Raw genomic sequence first — 20674 nt, 5'->3', positions numbered from 1 at the left:
TGATCAATGAACTCACTTATTTTTTGCCACACAGAAAATGATTACGTTTAACTAGTTCTTTTTTTCCAAGTATTGAAAAGAATGAGAAAGGAAATGAAGGTTGTGCTTTGACTCTCTATGTAGAATAAAAATTGCTTACATTAAAAAAATTATATTCACTTAGTAAAAACCCTTGAACTGTACAGGAAAGCTAAAGATAGAAAAGTAGGGCTGGGGATGTGGCTCAAGTGGTAGTGCGCTCACCTGGCATGCGCAGGGCACTGGGTTTGATCCTCAACACCACATAAAAATAAAGATATTGTGTTCACCTAAAACTAAAAATTAAATAAAAGTATCTTAGCCTTTTGTATCTCTCTTTATAGATAATCTCTTAGAAGTTTGTTTCATTCATATATCATGTTATAGTAGATTGGCAAAATATGTCTATCCTTTAAAAATTTTTAAGGGGTTATACTAGACAATGTTATTCACCTTACTGTTTTCACCTACTTTTAAGCTTTTCATATTAGCACATACAGTTCTTTGAATTATTTCATATCTAGTATTCATATTATGGAGGACCCCTGGCTGGTCCCTAACTTGCCCCCTTCTGATAGATATTTAGATTGCTTCCAGGTTTTTCGAACACTGATGCAGTCGATGTTGTGCATATAGTCTCATTGACTTTGACTTTCATGTGTGTCTAGTGGTAGACTTTCTGCTGGGTAGAGGTAGGTACTGGTCAAAAGTGTTATGCCCTTGGACTTCTTTAAAGTGACATTGCCATCTAGCCTCCGTAGAGGTTGAACATGTGTCTTGTTTCTGCTAAGAGAATGTAGGGTGTGCCTCTTCCTGCCACTGCCCACCCCCTCTGGATATGAGCTGTTTAACAGGTCATTCTTAAAGACGCACTTCTTTTTTACAGTCTGGAGTAAAAGCACACCACCCGCTCCAGATAATGGGACTTCGGCTTGGGGTGAACCGAATGAAAGCAGTCCTGGGTGGGGAGAGATGGACGATGCAGGAGCATCGACCTCGGGCTGGGGGAGCACACCTGCCAATGCTTCCAATGCCATGAAACCCAGTAAGTAGACCACAGTTTTAATTTTGAGATATTCTTTATTAATGTGGAAGTGTCAGACATTTTCGTAAGGAGTGTTTAGTGTTTTTAAATTGTTGTTTCAGGACCTTGAACACTAAATAGTATCAAATGGTAGTTGATCTTGGGATATGTTAAAATGTTTACTAGAAGTCATAAATTAATATTGTTTTCTTTTTCTTTTTTTTGGTGGTGGTGCTGGGGATTGAACCCAGGGCTTTGTGCATGCAAGGCAAGCATTCTACCAACTGAGCTATACTCCCAGCCCAATTGATTTTGTTTTTGTTTTAAACATTTATTTTTTTAGTTGTAGGTGGACACAATACCTTTATTTTATTTTTATGTGGTGCTGAGGATCGAACTCACTGCCTCACATATGAGGGGCAAGTGCTCTACCACTGAGCTATAGCCCAGCCCCTGTTGATTTTTATTTTTTAAAGCTAGATTTGGTATCTGGTCAGAACTGTGATTTTGATGTAATGCATTTTTACCCAATAACTTAAACATGTTGTTTTATCCATTTTGCAAATCTACTCTTTTGTTAATATAATTTAAAGAGTACCCTGACTTTTTTCGGGGGAGAGGGGTGGATTCTGAGGATTGAACTAGGGGTGTGCTGGCACCAAGGTATACACGCAGCCTTTTTATTTATTTACTTTTACATTGAGACAGTGTCTCACCAGGATGCTAAGGCTGGCCTCAAAAGAGCTCCTTGGCTTCTAATGTAGAACCTCATCTTTGCCAGGGACTTCGTCCGTCTGTACTTCACTTTTGTTTTTCTATTTTCATTCATCTACCCACGTTTGAACACTTACAGGTTTTTTTAACCTGACAAAGATTTCTTCATTCCAATTTTTAAATGAAGAACATCCTACTTACTCATAATTGTTGAAAATGGAAAACTACACTTGCTCCAGCTGGCACCATAATTTTGCGAAACTTTGTAGACTCATGGTATGGAATGTCTCATTGGATATTCCTGAATTTAAAAAATAAAATTTTGAATGTCCATTTTCACTTCTTTGTAACTTTCTTAAAAGAGCTTTAACATTTCTTTTCTAAAACATAGCAGATTTGTTTTTTTTTTAATAAAAAAAATTAAATTTTATGGAATGCTCAGACTTTGAAGAAGAGAAAAGATTCTGTGGTTAAGTTTATCCTATGATAATTAAGACTTTTACAGTGCCTTGAAAAGAATATTATTAGTTTTATTCTAGAAATTCACATTTGTGCCTAAATAACTACTGTGTTTTAAGTCATGAATCTTGCCAGGCATGGCAATGTATGCCTGTAATCCCAGGAACTTGGGAGGTAGGAAGGTGGCAAGTTCAAGGCCAGCCTCAGCAACTTACCAAGACCCTGTCACAAAATATAAAGGGCCGTGTATGTGGCTCAAGGGCACAGCGTACCTGCGCTCAATCTCTGTTGCTGCAAAAACAAAAGCAAAGACCTCCCGAATCTCCTCAGCTTCATAGATAACCCAAACTCTGTGAAGACTTTGTTCTCCTGTTTTTAATTATGAAGTCAGTTGTCGTCGTGGGATATGTCACCCCGTAGACTTGAAATAGATCCACATTGCTTACCAGACCCTCAACACAGACCTTTCAACAGGACCTTCAGGATTTTTTGTGATTTCCCAATCTTAAGAATCCCTTTATTCCATCACAAACCTTTTTTTTCCACGTTCTGTAATGTCTTCTTCTCAGGAGCATCTGTAGTTACAGTTCATGTCCTCTTACTGGGTGATTTGAATGTGCAGTGCACAGAGGAAGAGTTAGAGCCTCCAGGTGATGCTAGTAGTTCATCTGTGATTTCTCTAGCCTCTGGATGCCTTAAGTTTGATATTATAAGTTCTGTGATTTAAAATCAGAGCCCCCATCCCGTTGGTGCTGGAGATGGAACCCGGGGCCTGCTGCATGCTAATTACTGTAGCCCTGAGCTGCACCCCAGCTCTCCTTACTTGTATGCACTCCCCCTTTTTTTCTAAGAAATATTATTTTTTAAAACATGCTATGGAATGTCATGTTAAAAGTTAAGCTCTTTTATCTAAAAGAAGAGTTCACCTGTGTTTTCATTTTTATACAAGGACCTTTTTTTTTTTTTGGTACTGGGAATTGAACCCCAGTACTCAACCACTGAGCCATATCCCCAGCTCCTTTTATATTTTCTTTAGAGACAGGGTCTCACTAAGTTGCTTACAGCTTCCTAAGTTGCTGAGGCTGGCTTTGAACTTTCAATCCTCCTACCTCAGCTTCCCCAGCCACTGGGATTATAGGCGTGCATCACTGCATAGGGCGGGCAGTGTATTTTTTATATTTAGATTCTGACTGCTTGACAGTGTGTGGTATGAAGCCTGTGTTTACATGGTATAATCCATAATATAAATGTAATGCAGGATTATGTAAATTAATAACCCCTTATGCAGAGAACACAGTTCTGGTTATCACTGAATGACCAGCAGCAGGCCTGCCTCTTGCTACCCTGACAGAAAACCCCTTTGGCCCCAGGGGATGGCAGTAGTCATTTGAAGAAGGAACTAGAAGAGCCAGTTTTTGGCTCTACACTTCACATGAAGCTAAGTGCACAAAAGAAAGATGTGGGTGAAATCTAAATAGGCTAATCTAATTGCATACAGTATTTTTAGAGGGGGATTAAGGTTTTATCTCAATCTTCAAGTTAAACATCTTGTTTAAAGGGGATGTCACTTGCCTAGAGTATGTGAGGCCCTGGGTTTAATCCCCAGCAATGAAACAAACACACACACACACACACACGTGTGTGTGTGTGTGTGTGTGTAGATGTTGATAGAATAGACAGAATACTGATGCCCTGTCCTTTTGAACTTCACAGCCCTCTTTGATTTTTCTGTTGTCTTTCTCCCCTTCCCTCTATCCTCCACATTCCACATTTTATACCTCCTTTTTGGGGAGGATACGTTAGGGGGTTACTGGGAATTGAACCTAGGGGTACTTTATCCCCAGCCCTTGCTAAATTGCTTAGAGTCTTGATAAGTTGTTGAGGCTGGTTTCAAACTTGCAATCCTCCTAATTCAGCCTCTGGAGTCACTGGAATTACAGGCATGTGTGCCACCATGCCCAGCTACATATAATATTTTTTGGTTGTCACAAACACTTGATTCTTTTTTTTTTTTTTTTCTTAAAAGATTCCAAATCTATGCAAGATGGCTGGGGGGAGAGTGATGGGCCAGTCACAGGAACTCGCCATCCCAGCTGGGAAGAAGAGGATGATGGAGGAGTCTGGAACACCACCGGCTCTCAGGGAAGTGCGTCCTCCCACAACTCCGCAAGCTGGGGACAAGGAGGAAAGAAACAAATGAAGGTAGTCCTTCAGAAATATTTGCGCTTGCTTACTCATTCTTAGAAGGCAGAAGAATGCAGAACTGAGAATGTGTTAGTGGAAGGAGTGAGGGAACTAGAGTCTCAGAGGTCTTAAGTAAGGGGAAATATTTCCTTACAAACCGGTAACTGTTTCATATTTATCCCTGTTCTCCTTCCCTGTGATCTTGAAACCTTGCACTATAGAACTGTTGCTGTGGGTACAAAGAAGTTTGCTAAGATGCAAGGTCATCTTCCATTTTTGGTTTCCCCATAATAACAATGTGTTGGAAACTCTCCAAGCATGACTTAAAAATATTTTATGCATTGACATTAAAAAGCCAAAGAAGTTCTTAGGTAAAGTGCAATGGAGATATACAAGAGAAACTCAAGCAAGATAATACTGGCTTCTCCAGGCAGTCTTGTTGTAGTTTTACCTGACTGGGGAAAGCCCAAAACCCAGAACCTTCCTTCTAATCAAAGTACCATTGTGTGCTCTTGTTATATAGCAACTAGGTGATTTCTCTACATCCTGTACCAGGCTGACTTCTAAACTTTTCACTTTCCGTATCTTATAACAACTTAATTTCTCCTTGGATTTGCATAGTTTAATGAGGTTGTTTGTTTATTTGCAGTGCTGTTTGGAGCCCAGGGCCCTGTGCATGCTAGACAAGCACTCTACCACTCAGTTGTTCAGTTGTACCCCTAGCTCTAAGGCTTTGTTTTTTAATCTAGAACAATAGTCTTTTCACCTAAACCATTGCCTTGGCAGTAGGGTTCTCCTTTTTTTTTTTTTTTTCCTCTACACACACGAAAAATGACAGAAATAAGCATATACTGAATTTCAATCTGAGAGCACTGTTGTCCTGTGAAACACTTCACAGCTAATATTCTCCCAGGTTTCAAACACCTGATGCTATCTTAGAAAACCTTCTGGTGGCCTTTATCCCTTTGCCTATGAAATATTGATTTAGTTGAATACCTTGAGTTTCTTCTGTAGCAGGAGAAGACAGTTTGTTTCTGTTGGAGACATTTTATTCATACAATTCCTTATGTTTTCCCTTTTAAAATGACTTTTATTTCCTACTCCCATCACAAAAGAAATTATTTGGTAATCTTTTCAGCATCTTTATACCTTTATGTTCTCTAGTCTGCTTTGGCAGCATTTTGGTCATTAACAAATGACCAAAGGAGAGTTCGTCTTAGAACCCTAACCCTGACCCTAACCCTAATCCTAATGAATGCCCTACTCAAGTGACAATCAAGATTTATTTAATTGAGTTAAATGGAAGTTGGGTGCTTCAGCTCCTATGCCAATGATTCTGAGACTTTCATTCTGAGGACCTTTTTTGCAAAATTGTGGTAAAGTACACATAACATTTATCATCTTAACCATTTTAAGTGTGCAGTTCAGTGGCATTAATTATGTTCATGCCATTGGGCTACCATCAAAACAACATTGTTTTTATCTTACAAAACTAAAACCTTCCACCTGTTAAAAAAACAACTTCAGGGCTGGGGTTGTGGCTCAGTGGTAGAGTACTTGCTTGCCTAGCATATGTGAGGCACTAGGTTCAGTCCCTGGCACCATATAAAAATAAATAAAATAAAGGTATTGTGTCCATCTACAACTAAAAGAAAAAATTTTAAAAAACAAAAATAACTTCCCCCTTTCCCTCCAGGGAGGACTTTTGGACCTCAAAACCTATAAATATGACAGATATCACAACACATAATTTTTACCTATAGATCACACTATTAGTATTAATTATATTAATATAAACTGTTTTAGTTAGTTTTTGGTCACTGTAACTAAAATACATGATAAGAACAACTTAGTGGAAGAAAGTTTATTTTGGCTTACGGTTTTAGAGTCTCCATCCATAGTCAGTCACCTCCATTCCTGGGCCTGAGGTGAGACAAAGCATCATGGTGGAAGGGTATGGTGGCAGAAAGCTGCCCAGCTCATGGCAACCAGGAAGTGACAACAATGACAAGATTTGATCCCTAAGGGCACAAGCCCAATGACCTACCTCCTCTAGCCATACCCATCTGTCTCAGATACCCAGTAGTCCATTCAAATTATTACTTCATCAAATGGATTAATCCACTGATGAGGTTACAGCTCATCTGAATGTTGCTGCATTGCTAACACATGACCTTTGTAGGGGGGAACAGTACTAGATGCAAGCCATAACATGGACTCCATCCTGCCAAGTTCCCATCACAGTTCCACCTGTCTTCTTTCCAGAAGTGGAAGTGAGCTGATGACTGGTGCCTTGTTCAGGACAGTCTTCCTGATCCCATTAACAAACAACTTATTTGCCCAGAAGATAGGTGATGGTGTCTTATACCAGTCCTCTTTCCTACTGTGAACAAATGTCCTTTGTGTTGTGAAATAGATGAAGTACTACATTGTTGTTCTCATTGCATCCACACCTCTGTATGGATGTCCTGTTTAAGTAGGCTCCTTCCAAATGAAAGCTGATGCGCACCAGCATCAGCTCTTTCTTTTTCCGTAATACAAACCAGCTTGAGTCACAAGAAGAGCAACCCGCTGAAAGTGGAAGTGGTAGTGCTCAAAAATTACATTTTATAACTCCCATAGTGACTTCTTTACATTTTAAAAAGTAAAAGCACCATATGTCTCTCTAGTTACTTCTAGTTCGGGGTGATAAGTAAAGAAAGAATGAAAACAGAATGAGATCTTCTTAATCATTTAAACTAACATTAAAATACCAAAGTAATTTAGAGAAATAGGGTTCACAGAGTTAAACTCTTGGTTCTACGTTTTCAGTGTGTATTTTTGCAACCCAGGAGGGGGAGATAAATTATGCGGTTCTGAGGTTACATATTTCATTTCTGTAGTGCTCACTAAAAGGAGGAAACAATGATTCATGGATGAATCCTCTTGCCAAACAGTTTTCAAATATGGGATTGCTGGTAAGTTTTACTTTTCTAATATGTATAATGTATCCCAAATTTTAGGTTTAGTATGAATTTTAAATCTATTGCCACATTATCATATAATAATACAAATTTAGAAGCTAATTAAGCATTGTTTTTGAATTACACTATATTTGCTTTCTGTTCTTTTATTCTTAATGATATACTTCAACATTTAAAGATGAGGGCTTCAATTTGCTATCTTTGTGTCCTTTTCCGTGGGGAAGAAAATGGCAAACAACTTAAATTCACACAGTTTTCCCTAACACTATTGTGTCAGTTTTTATATTTTAATTTTAAAAAGAGAACAAAATACCTAGAAAAACTACAGGGATTAATTATGTAGGGAATTCTTGTGGATTTCTAGTTTCTTTATTTCTTGAGAACATCGTGGGGACACCTGACCTGATTGCCAACAGATAAATGACTTGGCTACACCTTTTCAGACGTGGTGACTTGACGAGTCACGAGAAGAAGTCGTCATCGTTTGGCTGCCACTCATGGAATTTGATCCTGGGCTGACTGGAACTTGAGGACGGGTTTATTTCTCCCTGCAGCTGTCTAGCCATTTCTCTGTCCATAGGTGTAGGAGGCTGATCATATGTGAAAATTGAATTTTAAGAATTACAGGCACCAGCAGCAATCAAATTAGCATGTTAAAATGTTAAGGTCTTCGTTCCAGTGTAAAGTTCATTTGTATAGTGCCCGTGATAAGATGTGGCTTTCATATGAATAATGCTACTTCTTCCCTAATTTACATGTGCACCCTTAATTTTCTCTCATCTGTTTTTATTTGAATTTTCAGAGTCAAACTGAAGATAATCCAGGCAGCAAAATGGATTTGTCTGTAGGTGTGTATCAGTTCACCAAGGATTGGAATGTACTGGTGTTAATGATGTGCCACTGGGATCTCCTGCCCTGTGTTAATTTGGGATGGGGCAGTTCAATGGACATTTATTAAATGCTTACTCTGTATAAGATACCATATAAAACACTAGGTAGAAGTTGAAAACTCACATGGCAAGAGCAGGAACAAATGTAAAGAAGTGATGTGTGCCCACCATAAGAAAGTAGGACATGGTAGTTGTCGGTTAACTGTGGAGAGGGAGAGTCCACCTAAAAATCAGCCTTGTTCTTCATTCCAAGCATTAGTGTTATAGAGGACTGCAGGCTGGGTTGTGCCACATCTTCCCAGTTTTTTCAAGAGAGGTAACAATATCCTGATATCTGTGGTGCTGCTAGACTTGGGCCTCAGTTGCTGTTTTCATTACTGACACTCTTCCATTGCAGTTTGAGAGCTTATAGTGTCAGCCCTATCTGAAAATCTGTGGGATTTTCTTAGTAATGCTATTACTCACCCTGAGGAACTTAAACTAAGACAAAAAGAAAACAATCCTGGGTAGTAAGGGAAGTATGTAGTCTGGAGCTCTGATATATAATAGCGAATTTGTAGAGTTATGAGGGGAAAATGGGAGAGATTGGTCCATTTAGGAGATTGCATTGTGCAGGTGACACGGATACTTTTGACTGTGTGCAGCTCTCAAACTTTAAATTTCAAAGCAACAGCTGGGCCTCTTTGACATTTCCCCCTATAACTGTATTTCACAACTCCATCATTTATCTACCAGATGCTAAAAAAGCAAAAACAGTTTCTCTCACTGAGAAACACAAATTTATGAGCAAGATGTATTCATTAAACACATCAATAACCATCTAAATATTTTCTTAGCCAGATTTGTACTCGGTTAGCCCTAAGGCTCTCTTCCTGTTCTCCCTGGAAGACAAGCTGCAGCAGATAACGTGTCTTGTGTCTTGTGTTGCTTCTAGTAAAGAACCCACATGTGTTCTGGGGACAAAACCCAGCAGATTATCCCAGTGAGATCTCTCCTGATCTTTTCCCCAAGGAGCAGAAAGAGGTTATACCCAGCACCCCAGAGAGCAAGGTGGGTGGGTCTCTCTTGGTTCTTGAAATTTTCACTCTGTTTATGTCCTTTCAGATAAGAAATTTGATGTGGACAAGCGAGCAATGAATCTCGGGGATTTTAATGATATCATGAGGAAGGATCGATCTGGGTTCCGTCCACCTAATTCCAAAGACATGGGAACCACAGATAGTGGGCCTTATTTTGAGAAGGTGAGTTGAATTCTTTAAGATAATAATTCAAGAGAACTGCTTTGGTTCCCATTGTCAGATTTTGATAACTGATTCTGGACTCAATGAGTAAAGCACAAAATATCACCTGCATTGAAGTGGTGACCTGAGAATAGGTGATTGGGCAGGATCTAGAAAGGTCTGTCTTTAGCATGCGAGTATTGTGACCAAGATCTAGGTTTTGAAATATTCATGAAGTTTGATGGGTAATACACACACAAAGCATGTAGAGGAAATTTTAGAGATAAATTTATTCTGAATTATTTTTCCCCCTTCTGCTCTGCAACTACAAAATACATTTTGGGTATTGTGCAAATGCTTGTATTTCCTAAGGCCTTGCCTTCAGTTTTGAAAGAACTCTTTTTTTCTTTCCCACTTTCCTAGTAGTTTGTATTTAGTAACAGTGGTGTACTTTTCAAATTCTCAACTATCTGATGGAGTCAAATAATTTTTATCTATTTTTTTTTTTTAATTTTTAACATTTCTAAAGGAAAACATTGTTCCTTGTTTCAAAACACCAATTTGCATTGCTCCTGGTCTTCATAAAACAATTAAGACAAAAATGTTTAGATCTGGCACCTTTTTGACATCACTGATGCTGGTCCAGGCAGCAACATACTTCCAAAGAAGATTACCCTGGCTTCTGTTAAAGGAGCCACACAGTGAGAGGAATCAATATTAGATGCAGAAAAAAATAAGTGTCTGGCAACATTTATTTAATGCAGTGGACAGAATGTGAAAAGAAAACTGTTTCAAAGAGGATGACAGATAGTATCTATTGGGCAGAGTGTGATGGTGATTATCAGGTCCAGATTCCATCCTGGGTTATTGCTAATACGCTCTCACTTTGTTTATTCCTAGTGTCTCTCTCTTTCCCTTCTTGCATTCTGTTGCTTCACTAACCAACACTCATTGTGATTGGCTAACTCCTACTACCTTTCAGCTGACTTTGCCTTTCTCCAATCAAGATGGGTGCCTTGGGGATGAGGCTCCCTGCTCTCCCTTCTCCCCTTCTCCCAGCTACAAGCTGTCTCCCTCTGGTTCCACACTACCCAACGTCAGCCTTGGAGCAATCGGCACAGGGCTCAACCCCCAAAACTTCGCTGCTAGACAAGTAAGGAGGCCTCTCAAATTTGTAACTGCTTGGCTATGGCCTCGCCTTGGCCCTGGTCTGCAGTTTATTGCATCATTTGTCTGTCTCTGGGAAATTTGTTGATTACTGAATGCACAGAATGATACTAAGTGTAGGTTTTAGGTCTTAGATCCCATAGAACCCATCTCTCTCCATGTTTCTCAACATAGATTTTATTTTAACCCTTTTTAAAAATTTGATTTCTCATTTTTGCTCATGAATTCACATTTAATAAGTTAACTAATAACTGATGGGAAAATGTTAATGAGGCCACTGTAAATACCTTATATGATCTAAGTTAGCAATATGTGCTATTTTTAGCATTAGATTGGATAACAAGTAATACTTAGGGGGGCTTTTCAATTTAATATGCCTGCTAATCAAAAAATAACAGCAAAACTAGTAAGATTCTTATTTGAGGGCTACAGCATCCTAAAATGTCATGTCTTTAAGTTTAAAATACAATAATTACCCAAAAGAAGAGCTCTTTCTCAGATGTGGTAGCTTCTTTGGACCTAAACAGCCCCTTGCTAGGTAGGATTGCACCTGGATGTCCTCCAGGGAAGGGAAGGGCTGGTAATCTGCTGCCTTCTGGCTCTCTCTCAGACCTGAGGGGGCACAGCAGGATTCTTGTCACTCCACAGTCTGTTGTAGTCTGTGGAGAAAGCCAGGGATTTGGAGCAACAGTGTCTTTGCAACAATAACTCTAGCAGGAATCTCACTAGCTATCACTCTGGGACCCCCCACTATCACTGTGTCCTTTACCCCAGGGTGTCATAGGAGGACATTGATTACAGTGTGTAATTATTAGTTGTATTCTATATGACTATCATATAAACACTGAAGGCTGACATAAAGCAGTTCTTCTTAGACCATAGTCTGAGTGCTCCTAGGCATTTATGTCCAGTTGTTGCCCTGGCACGTTTTAAAATGAGGATTATACTGTGTCCATGTGTTCAGATTGGTTATATCTGGACTGGGAATCATAAGTAAATTTTTGTTTTCTTCCTTTATTTTTCACTGTTTTTATGTTTCCACAGAGGATATGGATATATATTACTCTTATATTTTGAGTTGAGATGTAGAAAATGTAAAATTTTCATAGTATTCTTGGTTAATGCTGATGATAAATGTGGTCTAAGATTGCATAATTATCAGAAGCTGTTAGTACATACTCTTGAGCATAATAGACCATCCAAACTAGTTTGGCCCTGGACTTTATGAAAAGATCATTCATTCCTCCTTGTTTTTGTAGTTTGTGCATTGCTACAGAGTCCGTTGTTGCCCACCTTGGTGCACATGTTCTGTCCAAATAGAGCAGTTTCATTGGACCTGGAACAGCCCCTTGCTCTAGGTCTTCTCAGGCTATCCTCATTCAGAGTTAATTGAATATACTTCATAATTAAAAGTAAAATTCAAGGTTTTTATTTTCCAAGTTACATAAGATTTCAATCAGCTTGCTGCTTTTGTTTTAAATTAATAGACTTTTCTGAGTTGAACACTGGGGTTAAAGCACGTATTACCAATAATTATGAGGACTCCAGTTGTCTTTGAAGCCTCACATACAACAGTCAAAACTTTAGTGATAGCCAGATAAAGCAATGTTAGCATACATACAAGATTTGGAATACTGTTGTCTTAATTTCTAAATTTAATTTTTTAAAAGGCCAGATAATACATCACTGTGTACAACAGCAAATCCAAGCCAAGAAAATAAGCACTGTGGTGCCAAGATTCCTTATTAAGGTAGAGGGAAGGCATTTTTGATTGACTACTATTTTCCATTTCAGATATATCAATGTTTTATGTATAGCTTTAGAGATCCTTAAACTTTAATGGAAAAGGTAGAGTCTTGTCTACTGGAAAAAGGAAAGTAGGGCTTGATTTTACCAAAACTTAAAGATACAGATTCTTTTTCCCTTATCAAAGGGAAGGTTGAAATTTAAACTGACCCCAAGCCAGATAGAGTGGCACATGCCTGTAGTCCCAGCTAGTTGGGATTCTCAGGCGGCAGGATTGCTTGAGAACAGGAGTATAAGGCTACCCTGCACAGCACAGCAAGACCCTGTCTCTAACAGGTCACTCCCAGGGGCTGAGGATGTAGCTCAGTGGTAGAATGCATTCATAAAGCCCTGGCAGCACCCTCACCCTGGCAAAACCACCACCACCACCACCACCAAAAAACCCTTCATAAAATTGTTTCATTTTTGCCAAAACATGGATTCTGGGAAAGACGATAGCTACCATCCAACAATTGGTCGTGAATAAATGATATTTAGTGGCAAGGTCATTACTTTGAGAGTAAAATATGAGAATGATCATAGCAGACTATTCTTGGTGAGATAATATTCTCAGGGATGATTGGTAGCCAAGCTGTCATCTGAGAAAAGTTAAAGCCGAAGTGTTTAACCTTAAAGTGACAGTTTAGTGAGTAATCAGGAGGAGTGGAAATATTAGATCTTCTAGAATTTTTTTTTTATATTTATTTTTTAGTTGTAGTTGGACACATTACCTTCACTTTATTTATTTTTATGTGGTGCTAAGGATTGAAGCCAGGTCCTTGCATATGCTAGGCGAGTGCTCTACCGCTGAGCCACAACCCTAGCCCAAAGCTTCTAGAACTTTTTGGAAACAAAATTTATGGTGGATCTTTGATTTTTTTTTTTTTTAATGAGACACACAGGTTTTAATTGCCATTTCTACTTTATTTTTATGATCATTCTTATTTTCAGTGCTTTTAAGTTCATTAATTTACCTGTAGCACTCCCTTAATCTGTTCTTGAATCATTAAACCATCAAAGTATCTTTAGTGTTCTAGAACTTAATGATTCCATTGCAAAATCCTTGAAAATTGCCTTATCCCTGTGGTAAGCTAAAGGTGGGGACTTTAGTTCAGAGTTTATACACTCAGCATAAGCTGTGCAAGCAGTGGTGCCTCTTTTTTGCTGAAGATAATTAGTGGGATAAATTAGTGGTTTATGGATGTTTGCAAATGATGTATGCGACCTACAGACCAGGGCTTTATTGAGTTCTGGGAATGCAAAGAGGGAAGGATTAAGTTGGTGGTAGAAAGACAGAATGGAAAAATAATTGTTTTAACACAGTTTGAGTGGTGTCATCAAAGTTTCAGTGTTTGTTAATCTAGAGGTGAGCTCAGTTGCTTTGCCTGTGGAATGAGGAAAGTCTTGGGAAAGCCATCCTTGACAAGGATGACCTTCTGAGTTGCATCTTGAGGGGGCCAAGTGAAGATGGGGTAGAGAAGAATCTCAGGCAGAGGAACAATGTCAGGTTATAAAACACTGTTTTTTTGCTGAAGGACTTTCCTTAGCTAAAAAGTTAGAAAGGCACAGTGCAGCTGTCTCTAGCTGTCATTGTAACAGGGGAGATGTGCTTGGGGAGATGTCTTCCAAAAACCAGGGAACTGAACTGATTTTTAACTAGACTTGAGATTTATACATTTGAATGAGAAGTTACAGGTGAGTAATGTTTGCTTGGTATCCCTAGAATGATTTTTACTTTTCCCCTTTCTTTCTTTTTGATCTCACTGTGTGATTAACGTTTCCTCATCTAGCAAAGAATGGGTGGAGCAGATCGAGGACAGGGAAGGGCCTTTGGAGATTGAGCATGCCCTCGTGGCACTCAGCTTACTGTATTACATGGCAGCAATTATGTGGTTCAGCGACTCAGAGAAGAGGAATCATGGTGTGATTTTTACAACTGATAACTACTAATAAGCGTGTCTTTCTATTCTGGTGTCTTTTAAGATGGATCTCAGATTATAAGGTTTGAGAATAAATTGGGTAATCTGACTCTTTAAAAAATTAAGTAATTTAATCTTATATTGCCTATACCTTTCAATAAAAGAACGTAGTGCTGCTTCCAGCACTTGGCTCAATTTGGCCCTTCAGTTTGTGTTGTTTCTCATCCTGCACAGATGGTGACTGGTTTGCTCATAACTTGATTTGAGTAATGTTGCCCAGCACTCCCTGATGAGTGTGAGTCCATGGGGCACAGATCATGATTCTTTTTGAGAGGTAGAAGCCAGAACTGCTTCTTACTTGCGTTTTCTCATGTTAACAAAAAGCCTTACTGGTGCTGTTCTGTCCCTAGGGCGGCAATCACGGTTTATTTGGAAACAGCACAGCACAATCGAGAGGCCTGCACACACCAGTGCAGCCGCTGAGTTCTTCTCCTAGTCTCCGGGCGCAAGTGCCTCCCCAGTTTATCTCCCCCCAGGTGAGCAACTTTGGTTCACAGTTCAAAATCAAAAACTGTTCTTAACAGTTATTACTAGTTATTAATAAACTGGTTTGTGATTGTAAAAGGAATAAAATAGTTGCCAGTCAAAATGGGGAAAATCCACATGCTGGGGCTGGGTTCAAGATTTGGGGGACAATATATCACACCTCCTTTTTATAGCATCATTCATATGAACAAAGTAGGTGTTTTTGCATGAGAAGTATTTTTTTAAAAATATTTATATTTTTTTAATTGTAGTTGGACACATTACCTTTATTTTTATTTATTTTTATGTGGTGTTGAGGATTGAACCCAGGGCCTTACATGTGCCGGGTGAGCACTCTACCACTGAGCCACAACCCCCGCCTAAGAAGTATTATTATTCCTTTTGAATCTTCTAATTTTCTAATGAAATCACATGTAACTAAAACTACTTAATGAATTCTGACGTAACAACCTTCAGAAGCTGGTTGCCCTCAAGGATTCAGCTTTAGATAAACAGAAGCACTGTCAGACTGCTGGGTTTTTCTTAGGAATTTTGAGGAACCATATTCCAAAAATCTATGTAGATGCTCAGGGGGAGTTCTAGAACTGATGAAGAGGCAGAGATTCCTGGGCTAAAATCTAACTCATCGAGCAGCTCTGTGTAGGGTACAGTCATTTGGATACCATAGGAAGTCTGCAGGTCTATTTCTTCATGGGAGCTGTGCAATTTGGTTTTGGGGAAAAGAGGAATGTAGGTGAGGGATTTGTGTCAGTCTCCCACACACTCCTCTGATGGTAAAATCACTAGCAGATAGTCTGATAAATGTCATATAGAAATGTTTAATGGTGTTTGGGGAATCTGGTGAGACTTCACACTATCGGTGACATTTAAAATGAATCTTGAAGAATGAGTCAGTTTTCTGGGCACAGTCAGATTAAAGAGACCTTCTAGGCTACAGGAGCCAGGAGCCTTTGTGCAAAGGGAAATGATATCCAGTACAATGTAGCATGTTTGGGGAAGTGCAATTTGTTTGAATAATTAGTTTAAGCTGGTTGAAGCATATGTATAGTCATGCATGCTATCTAGAATAGAATAAGAAGAAACTAGACAGAGAATTTGGGACAAAAATTTGGCAAAATTTAGTTTGCCTTTTTCAGGTATTTGGGCCTTGTCCTATAGGCCAACCCTTGTCATTGTCAGCCTGGTTTATAACCAGTATCTGGGCTGCTATTTTTGCCTATCTTGGGCTTTGAGACCTGGTTACCTCCAAGTGATGTATATGTGCACCCTAAATTTTGACTTTTGCTGTTATAGATAATGTAGGGTGGAGGAGGGTTTTCCAGGTGAAAAATATTGTGGGCGTGTTCTGTATTGGGTCTGTATCTAAATCTCCTTTATCTCCTTTACAAGTTCCTCCTCACTTTCCCAATATTTAATTATCAGAATGTCTGATCCTCAGTTCTCCAACCTCTTCTGCTCACCATCTACAGCCACCACTAAGTGATGTCACACAGTGGAGTCACTTGAAATACTGAGTACCAAAATTGTGTCTACAGCTCACATCTTTTTTCTCAACTCCAGGGACGGCTTGCATCACCAGTGGGATGCTTACCAGTACTTCACATTAACACATCCAAACAGAACTTCCAATCCTACCCTAGATACCATTAAAAAATTTCCTCATCTTCCAAGTAAATGGGCACCAATTCTGCAAGTATTCAGGCCAAAGACCTTAGAGCTAGTCATCAAGGGGTCACATTTAGTTCATTACAGATCCCCCCTTAAGAACTTTATCCAGATTCTGACTGTTCTTACCTTCTCCATTGATAGGGCCCCTGATGAGGCCACCACCATTCCTCTCCTAGATTATTGCAAGGGCCTCCTGCCTGCCACCTTGCTTCATTCCTGTCTTGCTTTCTCCAGTCTTAGTCACACAGGGCTGTAGCTGGAGATGGAGCTTGGTGGTAGAACACTTGCCTACCATAAGTAAGGCCCTGGGTTCAATGCCCAGCACCACAAAAAAAGTAAATCAAACACTGGCATCCCATTTCCTTTTCCTCTTTCTCCTGTAATGCTGGGGATTAAACCCTGGGCCTCACACATGCTAGGGAAGTGTTCTACTATGAGCTATATTCCTGGCCTTTTTAATTTGTATTTGGAGACAGGGCCTTTTTAAATTGCCTTGACCTTGAATGTATAATCTTCCTGCCTTAGTCTCCCAAGTTGCTGGGCTACATACATTGTGCCACCTCCAGGGCTTTCCTTGAACTTCACAGACCCTGCCACTGAGCTACACTCTCATGTTGATCAGTCTTAATGATATTTCATCAGGTACATTTACCTTTATTTACTTAATACTCTTCCCCCAATATTGAATATTAAATTGTTTCTAATTTTTCATTATTATAAGTAATGCTGCAGAGAAATCCTTATATAGGAAACTTTGCCCAGAGTGATGTTTTGGGATCAAAGTGCATGAACATTTTTCAAAGTTTTGATAAATATCAAATTCTATATCCATTTTGACCACTTCATAGGGGAAGCCAATATTTAATGTAAGCATGCACAGCAGACACTCAAAACTCATCTTTAAATTTGTTGCAGTGCTGAGGATGAGCTCAGTCAGTGGTATAGCACCGGCCTATCTTGTGTGAGGCCCTGCATTGGGGCCCCAATACCACAAAACAACCAACTAATGATTTGTTACCAGTATTCCAGCCCTCATTGTTTCTACTGTTGTCATTTTCCTCCAGTCACTCAAATATGCAGAAAGTAACATTCTAGCAGGCCTTTGTCTTACCTTTAAATTTTGCACCTGCAGTGCTTGGTTAAATGTCATGTTGATTGCAACAAGAGCTTCACTTTCACCAGCCCAGCTGGAGATTGAAGGGCTTTTAAAACAGAGTAATTATCACCCTGCAATGGGAATGTGCAAACCTGCACTTTAATTACTCTGCAACCCAGGTATGAACAGTCATTTGCCAGGAACTTAGTGGTGCTGCTCTCAGTTCATGGGTAATTCTTTGGAGGGATATGGCACATCTGCAACCTGTAGAAGGGAGTAGTTGAGCAAGGCTAGACAGGAAGTCCTCAAAAGTGTCACTAGTCTCCAGAGTCATCAGTGATACTAGTTGAATATAAGAATGTCCCATGTTAGCATTCTTATCCTTTTCTTTAGTCTTTCTGTAACTATCATTAAACATTGTCTTGTTTCAACTTGCCTTTGCCTTTTTTGTACTTTATGTAATAAAATTGTATAGTATATAGGCCCCTCCCTTTTTTTTTTCTGTCTTGTTCCCCCCCCCTTAGTTTTTTTTTTTTAAGACCTGTATTTTATTTATTTACTTTTTTATGTGGTGCTGAGGTTTGAAACCAGTGCCTCACACTTGCTACTAGGCACTGGTACAACACCAGCCCTCCCCCTTATTTTTACTTGACATTATTTCTAAGATTTCCCCATGTTCTTTTGATTAGTTATGGTTTGTATAATATTCCATGATAAGAGTATAATATAATTTGTTAATCTTTCTACTACTGACTACTGTTGGTAGACATTTGGGTTGTTTATAGATGTTTGTTATTAGGAACAGTGCTTGTGTGAAAATCCCACCCCTCCAACCCCGTGGAACAAGGGATTAAACCCAGGAGTACTATACTGCTGAGTCATATCCCCAGTCCTTTTTATTTTGAGACAGGGTCTCACTAAGTTGCTGAGATTGGCCTCAAACATGCTGTCCTCCTGCCTCAGCCTCCTGAGTTGCTGGGATTATAAGTGTGTACCACCATGCCTTATAACTGCTGTGAATATTCTTAGATTTATCTTCTAGACTGTGTTTCTCTAGGATATGTACTTTGAATGGTGCTAATTTTGAGTAAAAGGAATGGTGGTGTGGGGGATACTAGGCTCTGGGCCAAAGATGGTATCCATTTTCAAGACTGAAGAGAAGTGGGTTAATCAGAGTCCAGCTGATTTCTTCAGTGGAGCTGCTTAAACCAAAGGAAAGGAAAATGAAAGTTCAGACAAGCACCATTTATTTTGAAGGCCAGCAGTTTGAAAAACAAACCAAGTAGAAGAGAGCTCCTACAAATCAATAGTACTTGGAAGGAATTTGGAAATAATACAATAGATTAAAATTTTTAAATTTTTCAATAGCCACATTTAAAAACAAAGAGAAACCTGCAGGATTTTAGTAATATATATTCTTTAACACTGTATATACAGAATTATCGTTTTCACATGTAATTGATGTAATGTTATTATTGATATTTTTGCTACCTTCCATTCTTTGAAATCTGATGTGTATTTTACACTTAAAAATATAAGTCTCAGTTTAGACTCTTATGTCTCACGTGCTCATTAGCCATAGAAAATAGTGAATGTATTGGGCCACAGAGGTCAAGAGAATTGTACCAGTACTATATTCATTTCCTAGGGCCAGCACAACACATTACTACAAATGAAATGACTTAAAACAATAGAAGTATATTCTTGGCTACTTTTGGAGACTTCGGATCTGAAACCAAGGTGATATCACAGTTGGCTCTTGCTGGAGACTCTGAGGGAAGAAAGTCTGTCCTGGTGCCTCTCTCCTAGCTTCTGGGAGTTACTGGCACTCCTGTGTCCCTTAGCTTGTAGACATCATCATCTCTGTCTCCATATTCACATGGTCTTCTCCCCCCAACTATCTCTATATTTTATGTGGCTTTCTCTACCTACCCCCTCACCTCCCAAATCCAGAGTCCCCTCTTCTTATAAGTACACTAGTTACTGTATTATAGTCCACCCTCATCTTATAACCTTTGCTAAACTTGATTACATCTATAAAGACTTATTTCCAAATAAGGTTACAGCCTAAATTTCCAAATGAACATGAATTTATATTAGGGGAACACTATTTAACCAACTATTGTTGCCAAATCGATGACTAAGATTCACACAGAAAGTGGTATGTGGAACTTCATGGGTATTGGAGGTATAGTAGGATAAGACTGTAAGAGACTGGTTTGGAATATGATTGATAGCACATGGAATATCTATTCTCACCCCCCAGGGGCGGGGGACAACTCTTATTACAATGAGGATAGAATTATTAGGTCAGAGACATTGACTTAAGTTACACTGGTTATCATTTGGGTGAATTCAGAGGACAGGTGATGAAGAGTTACTATTTAGGGATAATTGGGTAGGGGTGTGTTCCACACGCTAGCCATAAAACTGGTGCAGACACAAGATGGACAGTAGTGGTGTGTTCATATTGTGCTTACATCTGCCAGAAGTCCAAAATAGGAAGTCAGACAAGTATATATGTATGTATGTATGCATGTATATATTTTTGGTATTGGGGATTGAACCCAGAGGTGCTTAACCACTGGGCTGCATTCTCAGCCTGCCATTTTTAAAAATTTTATTTATTTATTTATTTATTTGAGACAGGGTCTTGCTAAGTTGCTTAGGATCTCACTAAGTTGCTAAGGCTGCCTTTGAACTTGTGATCCTCCTGCCTTAGCCTCCCAGATTGCTGAGATTACAGACATGCGCCACCATGCCCAGCCAGACAAGTTTTTAAATTGAATGGTGATGCTTGATATTAGACATCATCAACATTTCTTCGAAGATGAAGAGGGAACAACTGGGAAAACTGTATAGTTTTCTTTAGCCAGAATGCTTTTTCCAAAGTGATAGAATCGATAGAGTAAGTACATTTGACTGAGGTCCTGGTTAAAAAAAAAAAAAAAAGGTTGATAAGCCAATTATGAAAACCTGAATTTGGTCAGATGTTTCTACACTAGAAAGGGTCAAAGAAAA

The 20674-nt window shown here is 39.1% G+C and overlaps 1 protein-coding gene across 2 annotated transcripts in view; it reads left to right on the top strand.

The window, feature by feature from the left end:
* The window catches only part of Tnrc6b (trinucleotide repeat containing adaptor 6B), a 257256-nt gene that overhangs the window by 199667 nt on the left and 36915 nt on the right, over nucleotides 1–20674 (top strand). For both annotated transcript variants that reach the window (XM_027928331.3, XM_071609463.1), the window contains 6 exons: nucleotides 905–1063; nucleotides 4242–4417; nucleotides 7282–7356; nucleotides 8165–8210; nucleotides 9357–9493; nucleotides 14754–14879. In XM_027928331.3, coding sequence (XP_027784132.1) covers nucleotides 905–1063; nucleotides 4242–4417; nucleotides 7282–7356; nucleotides 8165–8210; nucleotides 9357–9493; nucleotides 14754–14879 — 719 coding nt within the window. The remainder of the gene's footprint in view (nucleotides 1–904; nucleotides 1064–4241; nucleotides 4418–7281; nucleotides 7357–8164; nucleotides 8211–9356; nucleotides 9494–14753; nucleotides 14880–20674) is intronic.

The sequence above is a fragment of the Marmota flaviventris genome, chromosome 3, assembly GCF_047511675.1.
Source record: "Marmota flaviventris isolate mMarFla1 chromosome 3, mMarFla1.hap1, whole genome shotgun sequence".
Lineage (NCBI taxonomy): Eukaryota > Metazoa > Chordata > Mammalia > Rodentia > Sciuridae > Marmota > Marmota flaviventris.
The sequence above is the reverse complement of the archived record's forward strand: the minus strand, read 5'-3'. Positions and strand labels throughout refer to the sequence as shown.